Source organism: Taudactylus pleione, unplaced genomic scaffold (genome assembly GCF_031769625.1).
Source record: "Taudactylus pleione unplaced genomic scaffold, aTauple2 ptg000019l, whole genome shotgun sequence".
Taxonomy (NCBI): domain Eukaryota; kingdom Metazoa; phylum Chordata; class Amphibia; order Anura; family Myobatrachidae; genus Taudactylus; species Taudactylus pleione.
In genome coordinates, this window is record NW_028284421.1 from 39,005,214 (window position 1) to 39,023,887 (window position 18,674).

The 18,674-nt window shown below is 41.9% G+C and overlaps 1 protein-coding gene across 1 annotated transcript in view; it reads right to left on the reverse strand.

Moving 5' to 3' along the window:
• The window catches only part of LOC148540566 (uncharacterized), a 115,830-nt gene that overhangs the window by 38,362 nt on the left and 58,794 nt on the right, over positions 1-18,674 (reverse strand). The window contains exons 6-9 of the mRNA XM_088444391.1: positions 16,533-16,643; positions 16,234-16,353; positions 15,746-15,826; positions 13,864-14,073 (exon numbers count right to left, since the gene is read on the reverse strand). Coding sequence (XP_088300517.1) covers positions 13,864-14,073; positions 15,746-15,826; positions 16,234-16,353; positions 16,533-16,643 — 522 coding nt within the window. The remainder of the gene's footprint in view (positions 1-13,863; positions 14,074-15,745; positions 15,827-16,233; positions 16,354-16,532; positions 16,644-18,674) is intronic.

Below are 18,674 nucleotides of genomic sequence, written 5' to 3' on the forward strand. Positions count from 1 at the left end.
CGTTCCGGCCCCAGCCCGGACTCTGCCCGTTCCGGCCCCAGCCCGGACTCTGCCCGTTCCGGCCCCAGCCCGGACTCTGCCCGTTCCGGCTCCAGCCCGGTTTCTGCTTGTCCCAGCAGGGGACTCCAGTTGGCAAACCCAGGAGGGGTCTCCAGAACCTCAGCCCCAGGAGGGGTTTCAAGTCTCGTACCCCAGCAAGGGGTTTCAAGCCTCGCACCCCAGGAGGGGGTTTCAAGCCTCGTACCCCAGGAGGGGGTCTCAAGTGTGGAACCCCAGGAGGGGGTATCAAGTCTGGAACCCCAGGAGGGGGTCTCAAGTCTCACACCCCAGAAGGAGGTCTCAAGTCTCGCACCCCAGCAAGGGTCTCAAGTCTCGCACCCCAGGAGGAGGTCTCAAGTCTCACACCCCAGGAGGGGGTCTCAAGTCTCGAACCCCAGGAGGGGGTCTCATCTCGCACCCCTGGAGGGGGTTCTAAGTCTCACACCCCAGGAGGGAGTCTCAAGTCTCATACCCCAGGAGGGGGTTCCAAGTCTCATACCCCAGGAGCAGGTTTCAGATTCCAGTCCCCAAAGAGGAGTGTCATGTACTACTAATCCTGATCATGGTTCCTGTTCACCATCTCCTACAAATATCGTTCCAGAAAATTACAATCTCTGTAGTCTATTCTCAGCTTTGATTGTTGATGCTACTGTCTCTAGCTCCTCTGGACTCCTCCCACTCCCTTCAGTTGGTCCGAATAACGAACAGCTGTCAGCTTCAGTTGTTTTGACTCCGCATCAATCGGAGCATCCTCTAGTCTCTTCTAGCCCTGCACCTGAATGTGCTCCACAGTCCTTGAACACACAGGATTCATCCGATACTCCACCATGCATTTATTTTGATGGGGACTTATCTCAATACTATGCTTTATTGAAACAATTCTTTGCTATGATGAATTCTTCTTTGCCATGTGGAGTCAAGCCTAATAATATTGTACAGTTTATTATCCCATCTTTTCAAGGTAAAGCTTGGGACTAGGTTGCCCCTATTTACGCCTCCAATTATCCAATGCTTCTAAATATAAAGACTTTCAGTGAAGCTGTTGTCAATGAATTTGGTCCTGACCCTGTAAACCAAAATTCTAGCGAAGTTCTCAGTTCCAAAATATCATCCGAGCAGTCTTTGTTTTACCAAGAATTCGTCCTCCACTTCCCTGAAGTCCGAACAAGGTCAAGTTTTAGAGGGCCAGCGTGCTGAATTCCAAGCATCCAAGGAAAGTAGTACTACAGAATCGGCATCCCTGAACATGAGATGTGCGCACACCTCCTTGTTACCTTCATACAACTGTACCTCCCAAAAATATAGACTCTGACAAAGTTTCTAGTAAGAGGTTGTCACCCTCTGATGTTATGCTCCTATATACCGCTTGTATGGTACAGAATGAAACACTCAGAGAGAAGAAGTCTCGAAGGACCCTTAGGAACCAACCTTGTAACACCATTAGAACAGGTCAAATTATGCTTAGATCCTCTCAGGTGTCCTATCTGTCTTCAAGCCATACTAATTCTTGCATTTCACCTTTAGACACTGACTCGGAATCTGAGTTCAATCATGCACACGATAATTCTCCATTCTCTGAAGACCATATGTCATTTGACCCTGTCCTTCCCAGTCATGTATTTCCTCAGGAGTTCCCCGAGAGAGCTACGGCTTTCCGGGGAAGACGATCATCTTCCCACCAAAGATACCAGCGAAATAATGCCGGTTCTACTACATCTTCTCATACCAAATCTTTGTGTACTACATTTCCAGAAGAGTGTCCTCATTTTGGGATTACTAAAGACTTCCTAGGTGATGAAGGTTCCACCTGTAGTGAGGAAGAATGGTCTACTTACTCTGAGGATGAAGATGTCTGAAGAGATGTTTTCAGAGTTATGGTGTCCCTGTGTTTGAAGCTCCTGGAATGTCATGTTTGAAAGACATTTTTCTCGGTGTCCGGAGGGCACCCATAAAGAGGGGGGTACTGTCACGAACCTGTCTAGTTTTCTCCTTTTGCCTGTAGACTTACCCCTGCCAACTGTCTCCATGGATTTGTATGTGCTCTGATCATGCTGGCTGCAGCACTTCTCCCTGCATTCCTTCCATAGTGATTATTCCATCTGGGTCCTTTCCTGTCTGTGAACACTGCTAGCCCTGATTGGAATCACAGGTGTAGTTCTGACTCTGAACTGCAGAGATGATTGCTCCCTCTGCATGTTGTGCCTTCCACCACTCAGAATGCTACTGCCAGACCACCTGTCCATATCCACCAATTGCAGCCAGACGCAGGGTATATATATCCTCCCCTGATAGCATTCTGGGCCTGAACATCTCGTTACTTCCGTGGTGTATGGTTCGTGCTGTTTCTGTATACAAGTGTATCCCTGAAACCTGCTACAGTAATACCTGGCAATCCAGAAAACCTGATACAGCAATACCTGGCAATCTAGAAAACCTGCTACAGCAATACCTGGCAATCCAGATGTCCTGCTAGCAACAGCTATAAGTGAGTTCCTGTGCTCCTGACCTTAGTCCTGTGCTCTGCTAGCCCTACTCCTGGTTGGTCCCTGGCACCCTGCAAACCTGCATTGTGCTTCCTGCTGTGGATCAACTCCTGCTCCTTCTACCTACCCACTCCCTCCCTGAACCTAAAATCCCAATCCTACCCATTCCTACCTGAACCTGTTATTCCCAATTACCCTATCCAGCCTGCACCTGAGTTCCAGCCTTTGTCACACCATTTCCAGATTACCCTGTTTAGCCCTCGTCTCAGCAGTACCTGATTTCCCTTCAGCCATTGTCACATTATTCCAGTCCAGAGTAAAATTCCAAGTTCTTCAGTTCAATCCACGTTATTCCAGTCCAGAGTCAAGTTCCAAGTTCATCAGTTCCATCCACGTTTTTCCAGCCCAGAGTCAAGTTCCAAGTTCATCAGTTCAATCCACGTTATTCCAGTCCAGAGTCAAGTTCCAAGTTCACCAGTTCAACTCAACAAGTCTTCCTGCCAGTACCAGTCTGGTTCCTCCAAGTTCCTGTCATTCATCATCAAAGGCAGTTCTCACTGCTACATAAATCTTGCAATAGAGCTATCTACAGTCAGGTGCATAAATATTGGGACATTGACAGAATTTTCATATTTTGGCCTCTATTCACCACCACAATGGCTTTGAAATGAAACAAACAAGATGTGCTTTAACTGCAGACTTTCAGATTTAATTTGAGGGTAATTACATCCAAATCAGGTGAACGGTGTAGGAATTACAACGGTTTCTATATGTGCCTCCCACTTTTTAAGGGGCCAAAAGTAATGGGACTATCTACTCAAAAGCAATTTCATGGACAGGTGTGGGCTATTCCCTCGTTATTTCATTATCAATTAATCAGGTAAAAGGTTTGGAGTTGATTCTAGGTGTGACATTTGCATTTGGAATCAGTTGCTGTCGACTCTCAATATGAGATCCAAAGAGCTGTTACTATCAGTGAAGCAAGCCATCATTACCTGAAAAATCAAAACAAACCCATCAGAGAGATAGCAAAAACATTAGGTGTGGCCAAATCAACTGTTTGGAACATTCTTAAAAAGAAAGAACGCACCGTAGAGCTCAGCAACACCAAAAGACCCGGAAGACCACGGAAAACAACTGTGGTGGATGACAGAAGAATTATTTCCCTGGTGAAGAAAAACCCCTTCACAACAGTTGGCCAAATCAAGAACACTCTCCAGGAGGTAGGTGTATATGTGTCAAAGTCAACAATCAAGAGAAGACTTCACAAGAGTGAATATAGAGGGTTCCCCACAAGATGTAAACCATTGGTGAGCCACAAAAGCAGGAAGACCAGATTAGAGTTTGCCAAACAACATCTAAAAAAGCCATTACAGTTCTGGAACAACATCCTATGGACAGATGAGACAAAGATCAACTTGTACCAGAGTGATGGGAAGAGAAGAGTATGGAGAAGGAAATGAACTGCTCCTGATCCAAAACATACCACCTCATCAGTGAAGCATGGTGGTGGTAGTGTCATGCGTGGGCATGTATGGCTGCCAATGGAACTGGTTCCCTTGTATTTATTGATGATGTGACTGCTGACAAAAGCAGCAGAATGAATTCTGAAGTGTTTCGGGCAATATTATATGCTCATATTCAGACAAATGCTTCAGAACTCATTGGACGGCGCTTCACAGTGCAGATGGACAATGACCCGAAGCATACTGCAAAAGCAACCAAAGAGTTTTTTAAGGCTAAAAAGTAGAATGTTATGCAATAGCCAAGTCAATCCCCTGCCCTGAATCCGATTGAGCATGCATTTCACGTAATGAAGACAAAACTGAAGGGAAAATGCCCCAAGAACAAGCAGACACAAACAATAATAAGATAAAGCGCTCTGTGGTAATTGGTCTACTGTATAAAGTTAATTGACTTTCTGTAGTCCCGTATAGTATATATGTCAGTGCTTCGTACAAAGACTGGTTAGCAAAAACTTGGGGCTGTGTGTTCAAAATGAATTGATTTGGTGGGAGGTGTCTAAGCAGAAAGACAGCTCTCTAATATATAAGTGTATATATATACACATATATATATATATATATATATAACACAGTCTGCTTATGTTATCAAGCTGGTGGGCAATAACTTGAGGCTGGATTTTCAGGACTAGAATTTTATACGTCTGGAGTTCAAGTTTGGCATGAATACCAATATGATGTAGTCAGGATATGTCTCTCCAATGAATGTAATATAACAATCAACAAGTAATACGCGTATCAGGTGGGCAAAAACTGTTGGCAGGATATTCAAAAATTCTTATAGCATTAAGCTAATTGCAGATAGGCAAAAACTGTAGGCAGGTATTTGTATGCAAAAGAGACCTTTAACCAGGGTATGGTGAGAACGTGAACTCCTCTCCTCCACTGCACTCTCCACCTCAGGAAAGGAACGTAGTATCAGAGAGACATGCGACACTAGAATTGCAGTGACTTTAGGTATGGAATGTTTGCTTACCTGACCATGAAGTCTGCTGGTCCTGTGTCAATCTGTATCCGCAATCCCTGTGTGTGAGTATGCAGGGGGAGGCTATGGTACTATAAATGACTGATCGTCAGATAATACAATACTGTTTTATTGAACAGTATTGAAATGGTACAAAATAGAAAAACGAAATAGAAAAAAAATGTATAGAAAAAAATGGCAAAATACCCTTCAAACAGGGATTAAGGTTAAAAGTACATATGCTAATATATATGTCCCAACGCGTTTCATCTCTTGCCCTTGATAAAGTCTCTGGAAGAGATGAAACGCGTTGGGACATATATATTAGCATATGTACTTTTAACCTTAATCCCTGTTTGAAGGGTATTTTGCCATTTTTCTCTATACATTTTTTTTCTATTTCGTTTTTCTATTTTGTACCATTTCAATACTGTTCAATAAAACAGTGTTGTATTATCTGACGATCAGTCATTTATAGTACCATAGCCTCCCCCTGCATACTCACACACAGGGATTGCGGATACAGATTGACACAGGACCAGCAGACTTCATGGTCAGGTAAGCAAACATTCCATACCTAAAGTCACTGCAATTCTAGTGTCGCATGTCTCTCTGATACTACGTTCCTTTCCTGAGGTGGAGAGTGCAGTGGAGGAGAGGAGTTCACGTTCTCACCATACCCTGGTTAAAAGTCTCTTTTGCATACAAATACCTGCCTACAGTTTTTGCCTATCTGCAATTAGCTTAATGCTATAAGAATTTTTGAATATCCTGCCAACAGTTTTTGCCCACCTGATACGCGTATTACTTGTTGATTGTTATATTACATTCATTGGAGAGACATATCCTGACTACATCATATTGGTATTCATGCCAAACTTGAACTCCAGACGTATAAAATTCTAGTCCTGAAAATCCAGCCTCAAGTTATTGCCCACCAGCTTGATAACATAAGCAGACTGTGATATATATATATATATATATATATATATATATATATATGTGTATATATATACACTTATATATTAGAGAGCTGTCTTTCTGCTTAGACACCTCCCACCAAATCAATTCATTTTGAACACACAGCCACAAGTTTTTGCTAACCAGTCTTTGTACGAAGCACTGACATATATACTATACGGGACTACAGAAAGTCAATTAACTTTATACAGTAGACCAATTACCACAGAGCGCTTTATCTTATTATTGTTTGTGTCTGTTTAGGAAGTGGGGATACTTCCAGAGAGAGCTGCTAGTGGTAGATCAACATCTCCCCATCTATGAGCGCCGATTACTTTATGTTGTGTTGATTCCAAGAACAAGCAGGAACTGAAGACATTTGCAGTAGAGGCCTGGCAGAGCATCACCAGGGATGAAACCCAGCATCTGGTGATGTCTATGCGTTCCAGACTTCAGGCTGTAATTGCCTGCAAAGGATTTGCAACAAAGTATTATAAAGTGAAAGTTAGATTTAGGATTGTTTAGTTTGTCCCATTACTTTTGGCCCCTTAATAAGTGGGAGGCACATATAGAAACCGTTGTAATTCCTACACCGTTCACCTGATTTGGATGTAATTACCCTCAAATTAAATCTGAAAGTCTGCAGTTAAAGCACATCTTGTTTGTTTCATTTCAAAGCCATTGTGGTGGTGAATAGAGGCCAAAATATGAAAATTCTGTCAATGTCCCAATATTTATGCACCTGACTGTACGTCATCTGTGGTTCCAGTCATGCCGGTCTCCGTTGAATCCCACTCATCACCTGAGACAGGTAATGCACAGACACCATTCGTGACAGGTATCCAATATGGTACCCGACAGGGATGCTCCTTATCGCCACTCCTCTTTGCTTTAATTATGGAACCTTTAGCTGCTAGTCTCCGAAGTAATCCTGCTGTCACACGTAACCAAGTAGGAGACACAAGTCACACCGTAGCCTTGTATGCTGATGATGTTCTGCTTACATTGACTCGTCACTTATCTTCTCTCCCTGCTGTTTTTGAAGAAATCCAAACATATGGCTGTTTATTGAACTTTAAAATAAACAGTGATAAAACGGAAGTTTTACCTTTACTTTTAGACCCTAATACAATAACTTAACTGCGCGGTTCTTATGATTTTCGATGGTGCTCCAGCTCTCTGAAGTACCTCGGGATCCAACATACTACTTCTTATGCTAAATTATTTGCCACAAATTTCCCGCCTCTCCTAGATAAGATTCACCGAAATCTTAACACATGGGGGACATATTCTATTTCATGGATAGTGCGCGTTAACACTATTAAAATGAACGTACTCCCGAGATTCTTATATCTCTTTCAAATGATCAGAGTTAGAGTTCCTTTCATTTTTTTAGCTTCTCTCCAGCGGCTAGTTTCCAGATTCGTCTGGGCGGGCCGCAAGCCCAGAGTTAGATTTCGTAGTCTCTGTCATCTTGTCAAAGAGGGAGGTCTGGGCTTACCTAACTTCCATAAATACTACTTAGCGGTTCATCTAACCCAAACTGTCCCTGTGCACGCTGCTGCAAATACTAGACGGTGGGTAGACCTGGAAGCTCAATTAGTTAATTTTCTTTCTCCCTACTCTCTCTTTTGGATGGAACATAAACATAGACCGCATTATTCTTGCATCCCTCCCACTCTCCGTTTCTCCCAGTCCATATGGGATTACTGCAGCAGAGCTTTCTCCTTAGTTCAAAACCAACTCCCCATGAACCCTCTTTGGAACAGCAAGGGCTTTTTACCTGGTTTCGATCCCAAGCCCTTTGCTCCTTGGGTTTCCCATAACATTAAATTTTTAAGGGATATTTCCCCCTTTGCCAGTTCCCTGAATTCTCTTAGTTACAAGACAGATTTAATTTACCGACGAGGTGCTTTTACTAGTATCTCCAAATACGCCACCTTTTTTCTTCGGTTATCGGCTCTAAGTCTCATCCATCATACTCTCCTTTGGAGTACTTCTGTCTACTTAGATCTGCTTCTAGAGGCCTCATTTCCACCCTTTATAGTCTGCTAATTGATCACAATTGCCTTCTACAGGACCCACAAAATTCGCAAGCTGGCGGCGAAGGCTTAAATATGTGTCAGAATCAAAGAAATTACTTCTAAGAGGCTATATAGATGGTATCTAGTTCCCGTGCGTATTCAAGCTATTTTTCCTCAAGCAAATGTTGGAGGGGCTGTGGAGAGGAGGGCACATTTGAACATATTTGGTGGCATTGTCCTAGAATGAAGGTCTTTTGGGCAAAAGTTCACCACCTAATTCTCTCTGTCACAAATATCTCTCTCCCTTCTTGTATGTCTTATTATTTACTTCCGAGACCTATCCGTAATTGTGACAAACACACCCAAATGCTTATAAGGCACCCAAATGCTTATAAGACATATTACTAACTCAGCTAACTGTGGGATTGCAGCCTCATGGAAGAAAATTGACCCCCCTCCCTCCCTGTTCTGCTTCATTCCATCTGACATGTGCACAGCTTGGAGCATATCACCAGTCAAATTCAACCCTTGTGCCAAAAAGGGTTGGATCCAGGTTGCAGGGCAGTGTGAACGGGTGTCCCGGGTCATTTGGCCTGGGTCGCAATGCATACAGAGTACCGCATTCCGGATGCTTGGAGATGTTGTCATCTCCAAGCACCGACTGAGGGAAGCCCTGACAATACCTGAGGTCCTGCGGTGTGAATGGGCTTCAAGCTGCAGTGACACGGCTTGAAACCCCTGTTCAGTGACCTTGGCTGGACACGGGGTTTTAGTGTAAAAGGGGTATTACACTGCTCAAGTAACGACCACCTCCTCTCTTACTTCCTGATCAACTCCTCCCACCAGGGGTGCCGAGGTGGGGGGGGGCGGGGCAGGGCCTGCCTCACAGATTTGCCCACACCCCCTTTAGTACCCAGACTCAGCAGCTGCCTCAACGGCCTTGCCTCCCACTGCTGCCTTCAGAGCTTCTCCCATGCTGTTCCTATCCAATGAAATGCCCTCTCATGCTCAGAATTAACCTCCCAGCCTCTAAGTATGCTCTAAAAACTCACCTTTTCACTGTAACCTACCACCCCTAATCCTAAACCTCCAGAATCTGCAGCTCCAAAATCTGCTCCCCATGTCCTCTTTGTGTTCACCAATATCAATTGTAATATCAATTGTAAGCTCTATATACTGTTTTCACATAATTATGTAATTAACTGGTTGCAATTATGTAATTCTTATTTATGTTGAATTGTGTACCTATCTAAACTGTTCACCTTGTACCTCAGAGGTGGAACTAGCGACTCATTATAATACGCTGCTGCTGCTGCATTGTGGGCCTTCATAAAGAAGGATGCAGTCTAGCCGGACTGCATCCCTGGCACTTCCTTCATCTCTGCCAGTAACTGCCTGCTCTCTGAGGCAATCCTGCAGCTGCTCTTGCTGCAGGCATCGGGGATCTCACCCAAAGAGGAGTGGAGGAGCAGCCCTCCATGCGCTGCAGCTCTACAGTTGGCCCAGGTAAGTAAATTGTAGTATATGTAATATATTTGTCACCCACTGTCTGTCATCCTCTGCCTCTACCAGCCACCCACAGCCTCTGTCTTTTACCAACTCCCCCTATCACACTCTGCCTCTGACTGTCACCTTCTCTCCATCACACTCTACCTCTCCGTTACCTACTGCCTCTCCCTCTCACCCTCTCCCTGTCATCTTCTTCGTCTCTCCGTATCCCACTACCTCTCCTGGTCACACTTTCCCTATCATCCTCTTCTCCCTGTCACATGCTGGGCCTGATTCTGATGTGGACGGCAGAGCCGCACTCCCTGTAATCCACCGCTTCTTCCTGTCGCCATCTGCCTGTCACTCACTGCCTCTCCCCATCACCCACTGCCTCTCCCCGTCACCCAATGCCTCTCCTCATTACCCACTGCCTCTCCCCGTCACCCACTGCCTCTTTCCGTCACCCACTGCCTCTCCCTGTCACCTATTGTACTGCCTATCCCCATCACCCTCACCCTCTGCCAGTCACCTTCTCCCCGTCACTCTCCACCTCTTCCCGTCACCCACTGCCTCTCTGTCAACCTCTGCCTCTCCCCGTACCACTCTGCCTCTCCTTGTCACCCTCTCCCTGTCACGCACTGCTTGTTCCTGTCACCCAGTGCCGTGAGACATATTTTTTTAAAATGCACACATGCAAAACAGTAAAAGTTCTTAAATGAGTAGTGGGTAGCACCTCAACTGAACTCCTTATATAATTATGGTATTGTACCAATCAAAATAAATGAATATAATTCTGAGTTATGATCCCTGTTGGATTAAACTAAATGATAATATACTGGTGCAAGATTGTTTTTTGCATGTGTTAATCTTGAACGTAAACCCGTTGGTTTGCATACATGTCTGTTTGCTAAACATTTGCACTGCACATGTGCAGGTCTATCTGTTGCTAATCCGGCTGCTAAGCCGTTTGGGGGTATAGTATGTGCAGGGCTAGGACAGCGTTCACAAAAATGTGACAATATCAGGGTCTGCGTCTTCTAATGCAGATTTCCTGGCCCGGGCTGAGCAGTTCCGGCAGTCATTCTGAGCAAGTTTAGGATTACTGAGATGGCCGATGGTCACTATGGTGATCCAAATCTGTGTCTACGAACACAGCACTCGGATTTGCAATGCTGTCAGGAGGCAGGGTCTTTGGTGCTCAGATTTCTCCTGCAGCATTATAATGTTTTCTCATTGTTGCTGCATCCAAAGATGCAGCAGCAATGAAAATAGCGTACAACTCTGAATCAGGTTCCAAATACATGCAATAGGCACCTACTCAGGTTTATCAGAATATCTTGAAGTAAAAGAAAGTATTGTTGCAGGTGCACTTGAGACCACTTTCTAAATTAAAAATGATGGTTTTATTGGTATACATTAAAAGATGTCACAAAGAGTATTAAAATATTATTCAAAACTCCATGGCTGCTGTCTTATTATTAGTTGTTATTTCAGCTAATAAAGGCTATATTGTCGGTGTGTGTTTCCTGAATGTCACTTCTGGATCTTGGATACCCTCAGATTCTCTGGTATTATAAATTCTATGATCCCATAATCTTCCTATATATTATTAATGCATTAATATTATCCTCTTATTGGCTTATGTGAATCAGAAGAATGATACAGTGTAAATGTTATATATTTCTCCCCATCCACTTTCATTCATTACTACAATGATGTCAGACACTGTGTTTGTAAAGGCCCCCATACATGGAGCGCTATAGCGGCCGATCCGACGGACTGGAACGATATCGCAGCTATATCATTCAGTGTCAGGGCATGAGATCGGCCACTGCTCTCTCCCGTGAGGTCGTCCGCCGTTCCTCCACATCTTCCTGTCTGCACAAGAGATCTGGAGAATCGACGGACGATCTCATGTTAGTCTATGCGGGGGATGGAGGGGGGGCCGGCATATTGGGTGGTCGGGCAGCGGATCGCTCCATGTGTGGAGACCGCCCGATATGTCGGCCGTCATATCGTGCATCGCATCGCTGGGTGCATATCGCGTTTATTGGGCCCTTAAGACTGTGTTCTGAAAGTAAAAGACATTCTGTGTCCAATTTACAGATATTTTGTTTCCAAATTGAATCTAAGTCTAAACAGACTGTCTGCTATCTCAGTACATATCTCCTCCTGATTAACTGCAGTTAGATACCCAGTCCTATCATTACTGTATTCTCCACCAAATATGGTTTGTTAATTTTATTTACATAAAGTCATCTGGTAGCCAGTATATTAAACGTTGGAAGTCCACAATAGTTTATACCATAGTTCTATGGGTTTATGTTCAATACCTATATACAGTATGGGGCTTTATAATTCCTTTCTATACAAAAATAGGTATATATGATTTTGTATAGTTTTTTACAGGTTATCCCATCCAATCTCCTGCTCTCATTGCATCTCACTTTTAATCTCTATTAGTATGATATGTACACGTGTATTTCATTTCCACATCAATCACTCATGTGCTATTATCAGAAGCGTAAAGCTAGATACACATTAAAGTATGTGTGTACCCAGCGATGCGACACTCGACCTCCCTGCCGACGGGCCGATATATCAGGCAGTCCATACACACTGGGCGATCCGGTGCCCAACATGCCGCCCCCCGCCGCATAGTGCTACATGGGATCGTCAGCCGCATCGCCTGTTTTGACTGCATATACAAATGATCAAGCAATGCAGCTGACGACCCCACGGGAGCGCGCAATGCACCATACAGTGCATACACACTGGACGATTTTAACAATTTGACGTTCTGATGCATCGGAATCAACAAAATTGTTAAGAAAATAGTCAAGTATGTAGGGGCCTTAACTATACATCCGCCGCAGCTGTATAATATTATTAGCGTTACCTAGTAGCGACTGTTCGCCCCTATGTTTTATGCGGGAGCGCGCAATGCACCATACAGTGCATACACACTGGACGATTTTAACAATTTGACGTTCTGATGCATCGGAATCAACAAAATTGTTAAGAAAATAGTCAAGTATGTAGGGGCCTTAACTATACATCCGCCGCAGCTGTATAATATTATTAGCGTTACCTAGTAGCGACTGTTCGCCCCTATGTTTTATGCGGCTGTTTTCTATTATTAATTTTACTTGCTTAGGCCATTAACACATCCTCACAAAATGATGGTCACAATACTAGATTGTATTATGCCGTCTTCTGTGTGGATCTTATGTATTATTTCATTATTTCATAATTATTATTTTAATTATTTCATAGCTATTGAACGGAGGCAAAAGGGAACAGTATAGCAGTATTAATGATTTATAATAACGTGATTGTAGGTTAGTTTTGAATAATATTTTAATACACTTATTTTAGATCTTTTTGCACCTTTCTTAATTTTAAATATTTCACCGTCGCTTTATTAATATCCTTGTAACATCTTTTAAATGTATACCAATTAAACAATACTTTTTAATTTATAAAGTGGTCTCAAATGCACCTGCAACAATACTTTCTTTTTTTCATGTTGGTTCTAGAGTTTGCGTACAAGTCTGTATTAGACCCTTGGGAGTTCTTGTTCACTCTAAGCACATTAATAGGCACACATTTACTTTCTAAAAATAAAATAATAGCCCCTAAGAGTAATGAATGGTATAGGATATAACCAAGGGTCACATGGGGGGGTCAAATTGGGATAAAGCTTGCACATTTGTATTCATTAACCAACCATATAAAAAGATGTGCAGCACCTGCTCAAATGGATCAATAAACTCCATTCTGTTGCATGCACCTATATATATGCTATGCAGTAAAATATGTGCTATTGCCTGGTGAAAATAAATAAAAATGACTGTGTACCAACATTTTCTAGTTTGTAATGACCCGCACAGTAAGACATTACTCCATGCCTACACACACACTATTATATAGACATACACACTATTATATACATACACACAGACCCTTCATACAAATACATAGTAGCGCTTGTGTATAGACACAAATAGGAAAGACGCTTGCAAAAAAAAATACATGAGTGTGTATTTACTAATTGGTGGTTTTGCTGAATTTAAACTGGCAATAATGCAAAACACTCCTGACAGTTATCTAGTCCTGACCAGGCAATGATTTGTCTTTTTTAAGCCACATCATATAACTACATGAGGTTTTCAAGCTGGCCCCTCACTTTTTTTACTCTGATTTTTCTTTTTCTTTTTTACTTTACCAACAACCTATTTTTCAAAATACAAAAGATGGAAGAGGGGGTTGCTGCATAAAGGAACATTAGCAGGTGGGGTGCCCAACTTATAAATTAGGATATATTAACATACAATGCCAAGGTAGCTCCAAGTCTGCATATAGGCAGGTTCAGACCTTACCTCTCTCAGTGCATTAGCAAAGGTGGTTTTTCCAACTCCACTGTGTCCACAGATGAAGAGCTTCACCTTTTTCCCAGGCCTCCAACTGCTACCCTCCATAATGGGAATGTTCTCAGAGGACACAGACTCATCAGGCCTGTGGCTGTGTCCTAAAGGCATTGTATTTGATAGCTGTTGGTGTCTCTGGCTCAGGAACAATCTTTGTTGCTCCTTAAAAAAAGAAAAAATTAAAATGTGGCCTAATCCCCATATTAGAATCATAATATGGACAGGGTAGTGACCATCCTTTTGGATTAATTAGTGAGTTACTTACAGTATATCACCTACAGTACATCACAATGAAATGCTAAAGCAAAAGAAAGTACTTACTTAAACATCACTTATTATGCGATGTGAGATAAATAAGGAATGCTGTATGGAGAAACCATATAAGTGGTTAAAAAACATTATTTTAAGCGATGTAGCCCACTCGGAGACAGACTAGGGTCAGCCAATGCTCTGTATATTTTGAACTATCTAATTTCATTACCATATGTAGGCAAATTTATTAGGAAAAGGTTTGCAACATAAATCCTCTATTACAGTGACTTGTCAGCCTGATTAATGTCTAGTTGTTATCCAGAGTGAGGATCTTAAAGCAATGGTTATATAGTGCCGTATTCAATAAGAGGCAAAATCTGCCGTTTTCGCCGTAGTTTGCAAATCGCCCGTCCCATATATCGGCCGCAGCCGATTTGCGCACGATTTCACTAACGACAGCAAAAAACGTCAGTTTTTTTGCCTAAAAACTGGAGAGAACTTTTGCAAAAATTTGCAAAATCCCTATTTTTGGGTAAAAATGTGAGGATTTCTTAAAAACCTTTTGGACAGCCCCCCTAATGATAATTTAGCGGAAAAAAAATTCGTAAGTTGCGTCCTTTGGCAAAAAACGGGCGCTGAAATATCGGTCTAAATTTTTTTTTTCCAGTGAAAAATGCGTTTAACGTATTGGGTCTGGTATTTTGAAGGGCAATAAGGCTGCGCCAAGTGTTATAAACATCGCACATGGCTGGCGCAGGTGGTTTTTTAAAACTGCTAAAAAACCGCCTGCCCCAGCCCCGTACGATGTTTAAAACACTTGGTGCATCTTTATGTTACTTCAAAATACCGGCCCCAATACATTAAATGCATTTTTCACGGGAAAAAATTTATTTGGTCCGAAATTTTAGCGTTCGTTTTTTGCCAAAGCACGCAATTTACGGAAAAAAAAAATCGCTAAAGTATCATTAGGGGAGCTGTCCAAAGGGTTGTGTAAGAAATCCCCACATTTTTACACAAAAATAGGGATTTTGCACATTTTCCACCTTTTTTTAAAAAAAGTTTTCTCCATTTTTACATGAAAAAATCGGGGATAAATTATCGCCGGTGGCGATAATATTGCTGAAAAATCGGCAATATTATCGTGGGTGCGATAATATCTCCGGTAGTTGAATACGGCCCATAGTGTGAGTAACCGTGGATACATATGATAAAGGCAGAGCGGCTATGCTACATGCGTCTATTATATTGTAAATCTGGTGTAAAAGAGGTTTAAGTAAATATCTCTTTTTTTATTAATGAAATTGTAAACTTTTTTCTAGATTCATGAGGATGACCTGTGGCACAGTTCCAGAGCTCCGTGATTGTGGACGTGGATTTATCTTTCAACAACACTAATTGTGTATACATTTGGCATTTGGTTTATCCTTTTGATGATATGCATGGATGTCCCAAACCAATGGATTTTTGGAAGAAATATGATTGTTACCATACCAGACAAAGAATAGGGATAAAAAAGGGAGCTCTTATACAAAGGACAACACATCCTTCTATAACAATTATTCCAAGCTTACAAACCACATACCTGGGTCTTTTCCTGGATGAGCCTGATAATAGCAGGTGGAGCAGATATTTTCCTTGCTAGATCAAGCGCAGTGAGTCCAAGCTAAGGTAAACCACAAGTAAAAAAGAACAGAAGTGAGATAAGGATGTCCCTAATTACTGTGATATGATCATACCTTGACTACTGATTCAATAACCACAACTACTCACTAAGATTACTCTATCATTTAAGCAACTTTTGGTATCTCCAAGACAAAAATCATATAGATAACACAATGAAAAATCAACATGCATTATTTGCATTCTGACATTGTTTTCCAATAAGGTTATTTGGGAACATTTACTAGTATCAAAATGTATTTTATTATTGTTGCATGACATGACCCACTATTTCTTTTTCCTACATAGGGACAAATTATAGTATGTGCCATTTGGGTTTTGGGTCACATTGCAGAAAAGAATAGCTGTTTGGTGTACAAAGTAGCATATTGCAGGTTTTATAGTACTTACAGAGTTCCGGCTCAGCAGATCAAGGTTATGTTTCAAGGCAAGTGAAATAAGAAGTTCTGAACTCTCGCCCCCCTCCATGGCTGCACCTTTCAGAACAGTGAAAACAAAATTCTCTTTCGCCTGCAGAGAAGGTTCACAAAATAAAACTCTTGGCTAGGAAACATTGCATGAACACCAGGGGTAAAAGTTTCTGATTCAAAATCATAAATAAAAAATACAAAATATTGTATTGGTCAGTAACTTTATTCTGCCCATTTATGTTATGTGTGGTTGCTGTATATTTTAGTTTTTATCCATACCAAATTTTGAATGCTAGGGTTTGCATCACGTTCCAGTAGAGTTTGACAGATTGCAACGGACAAAGTAGCAGGTGTCAAAGCTGCAGCCAAGTGTAAAGGTGTATTTCCTTGCTACAAAACACAAAGACAGACGAAGAACCAAGATTTATTACCATCATAAAAATCCCAAGCAGCATCTGACATAAGCATAAAAGAATCTTAAAAAGGTGAACACAAAATAATTACTATAACATTTTAGTATATGAATTTATGCTTTATAAAATACAATGTAAAATACATTTTAAATTTTATTTTGTTTATAAACTTCACTAATCACTAAATCACTTTATAGAAGGTGCTATTTGCAATTCTTTAAATTAAGTTTGCAACATTTTAAATACACTATTATTATATATACCAGAGCATTTTGTATTATGTACACTACCGTTCAAAAGTTTGGGATCACTTAGAAATGTCCTAATTTTTTAAAGAAAAGCACTGTTTTTTTCAATGAAGATAACATTATATTAATCAGAAATACACTCTATACATTGTTAAATTGGTAAATGACTATACTAGCTGCAAACGTCTGGTTTTTAAAAGAATATCTACATAGGTGTATAGAGGCCCATTTCCAGCAACCATCACTCCAGTGTTCTAATGGTACATTGTAGAATAAAAGAAAAAGGAACAGTACCTTGCACCTCAGACTGTTGCTAAGTATTATATCCAAGGTTCACCAACCTATACATACATATATCTACAAACTGAAATAATACATCAGCGCTGTCTATAATACAAAAACAACACAGAGAGATCTATAGATGGAATATCCGATCTATATTCCTCCTTATATGTGTTCTTCACAGATTTGTGATGCAGGTGCTGTGTTCTAATTAATCCGGATAGAACTCACCAAATAGAACCTATACCGGACCTACAAAGGTTTCTTTACAATTTTCTCTTCCTTTCTCCTACTTGTTTACCATCACACATGTAAGGCTAATGGAGTGGGCCTCGCCTATAAGCCCCTTGTCACGTCCATATAAAGGTATCTTTATCGGGGAGCAGTATTCAACAGATGACACCTCCGTTTTTCAAAGAAGAGAAAAATGGGCTTCTCCAAATAGATAATTTATTCCATAAAAGACATAAAACATGGATTTACCATGGGCAAACACAGGACAAAGAATGCTGGTAAAATGTCAGGCGTCTGGATCTTGACGCCTGTCATTAGACCCCTGCCGGGATTAGACAGTCGGGATGCCGATGGTCGTCATTTGGACAGTCGGCATCCCGACTGCCACCCTACTGCGCATACACCGCAGTGCATGTTAGCATTGCGATCGCACTGCGATCATTTACACAGATGCAAAGTCATTGCAGACCAAGGGAAGGGATGTCAATGTTTGGAGGTGGTGATGGGGGAGTGGTAGAAATGCACACGTGCCTGTGCGTTTGAACGCCGTTGCTTGGGCGTGCATAAATTAGCCACTGCGACAACATATACGCAGCTTGAGTGCTCACTGCGTGCAACGAGGTTAGCAATTTCTAAGTAAAGTCAGTCCTGTTGTAATTGTGCATGAGGGGCCGATGTTACTCGATGTTCCTGATGTATACGCAGGACTGCAAGGTCTTACATATGTGAGATAGTGGTAGTTCATTTTAATTTTTCTACTTTTCTCCCAAACTACTGCTATGATTTTTTGTGGGGATATTTTTCATAATTTTTTTGGTTTAACTGAATCTTGAGTGTAAGGGAACATCATGTCTCTTACATTTGTAATTTTTGCGTGTTCGCATGGTTTTAAAGGACGAAACACAATGGGCTCGATTCAATTGCCCGCGATGTAAATAGTGTCGGGAGATAGCTCCCGGAGCTATTCAATTGTGCACGGTGTTTAGTCGGAGAATGCCCGTTCTCGCGACTAAACACCCTGTTTAACGCGCGAGAACGGGCATTCCCCAACCTATGCAGTTTTCCAGGCGCGATGGGCAGAAAACAGCCTTGCACCGGGACTTTTGTCGGATTTCTGCACGCATCCCCAGAGGGGTGCGAGAAGAAATCCTTAGTCGGGGTTAGCTGCGCAGTGTATTGAACAGCTGCGGGAGCGGATTCCCGGAGCTATTCACTTCGCGCAGAATAGAATCGAGCCCAATATT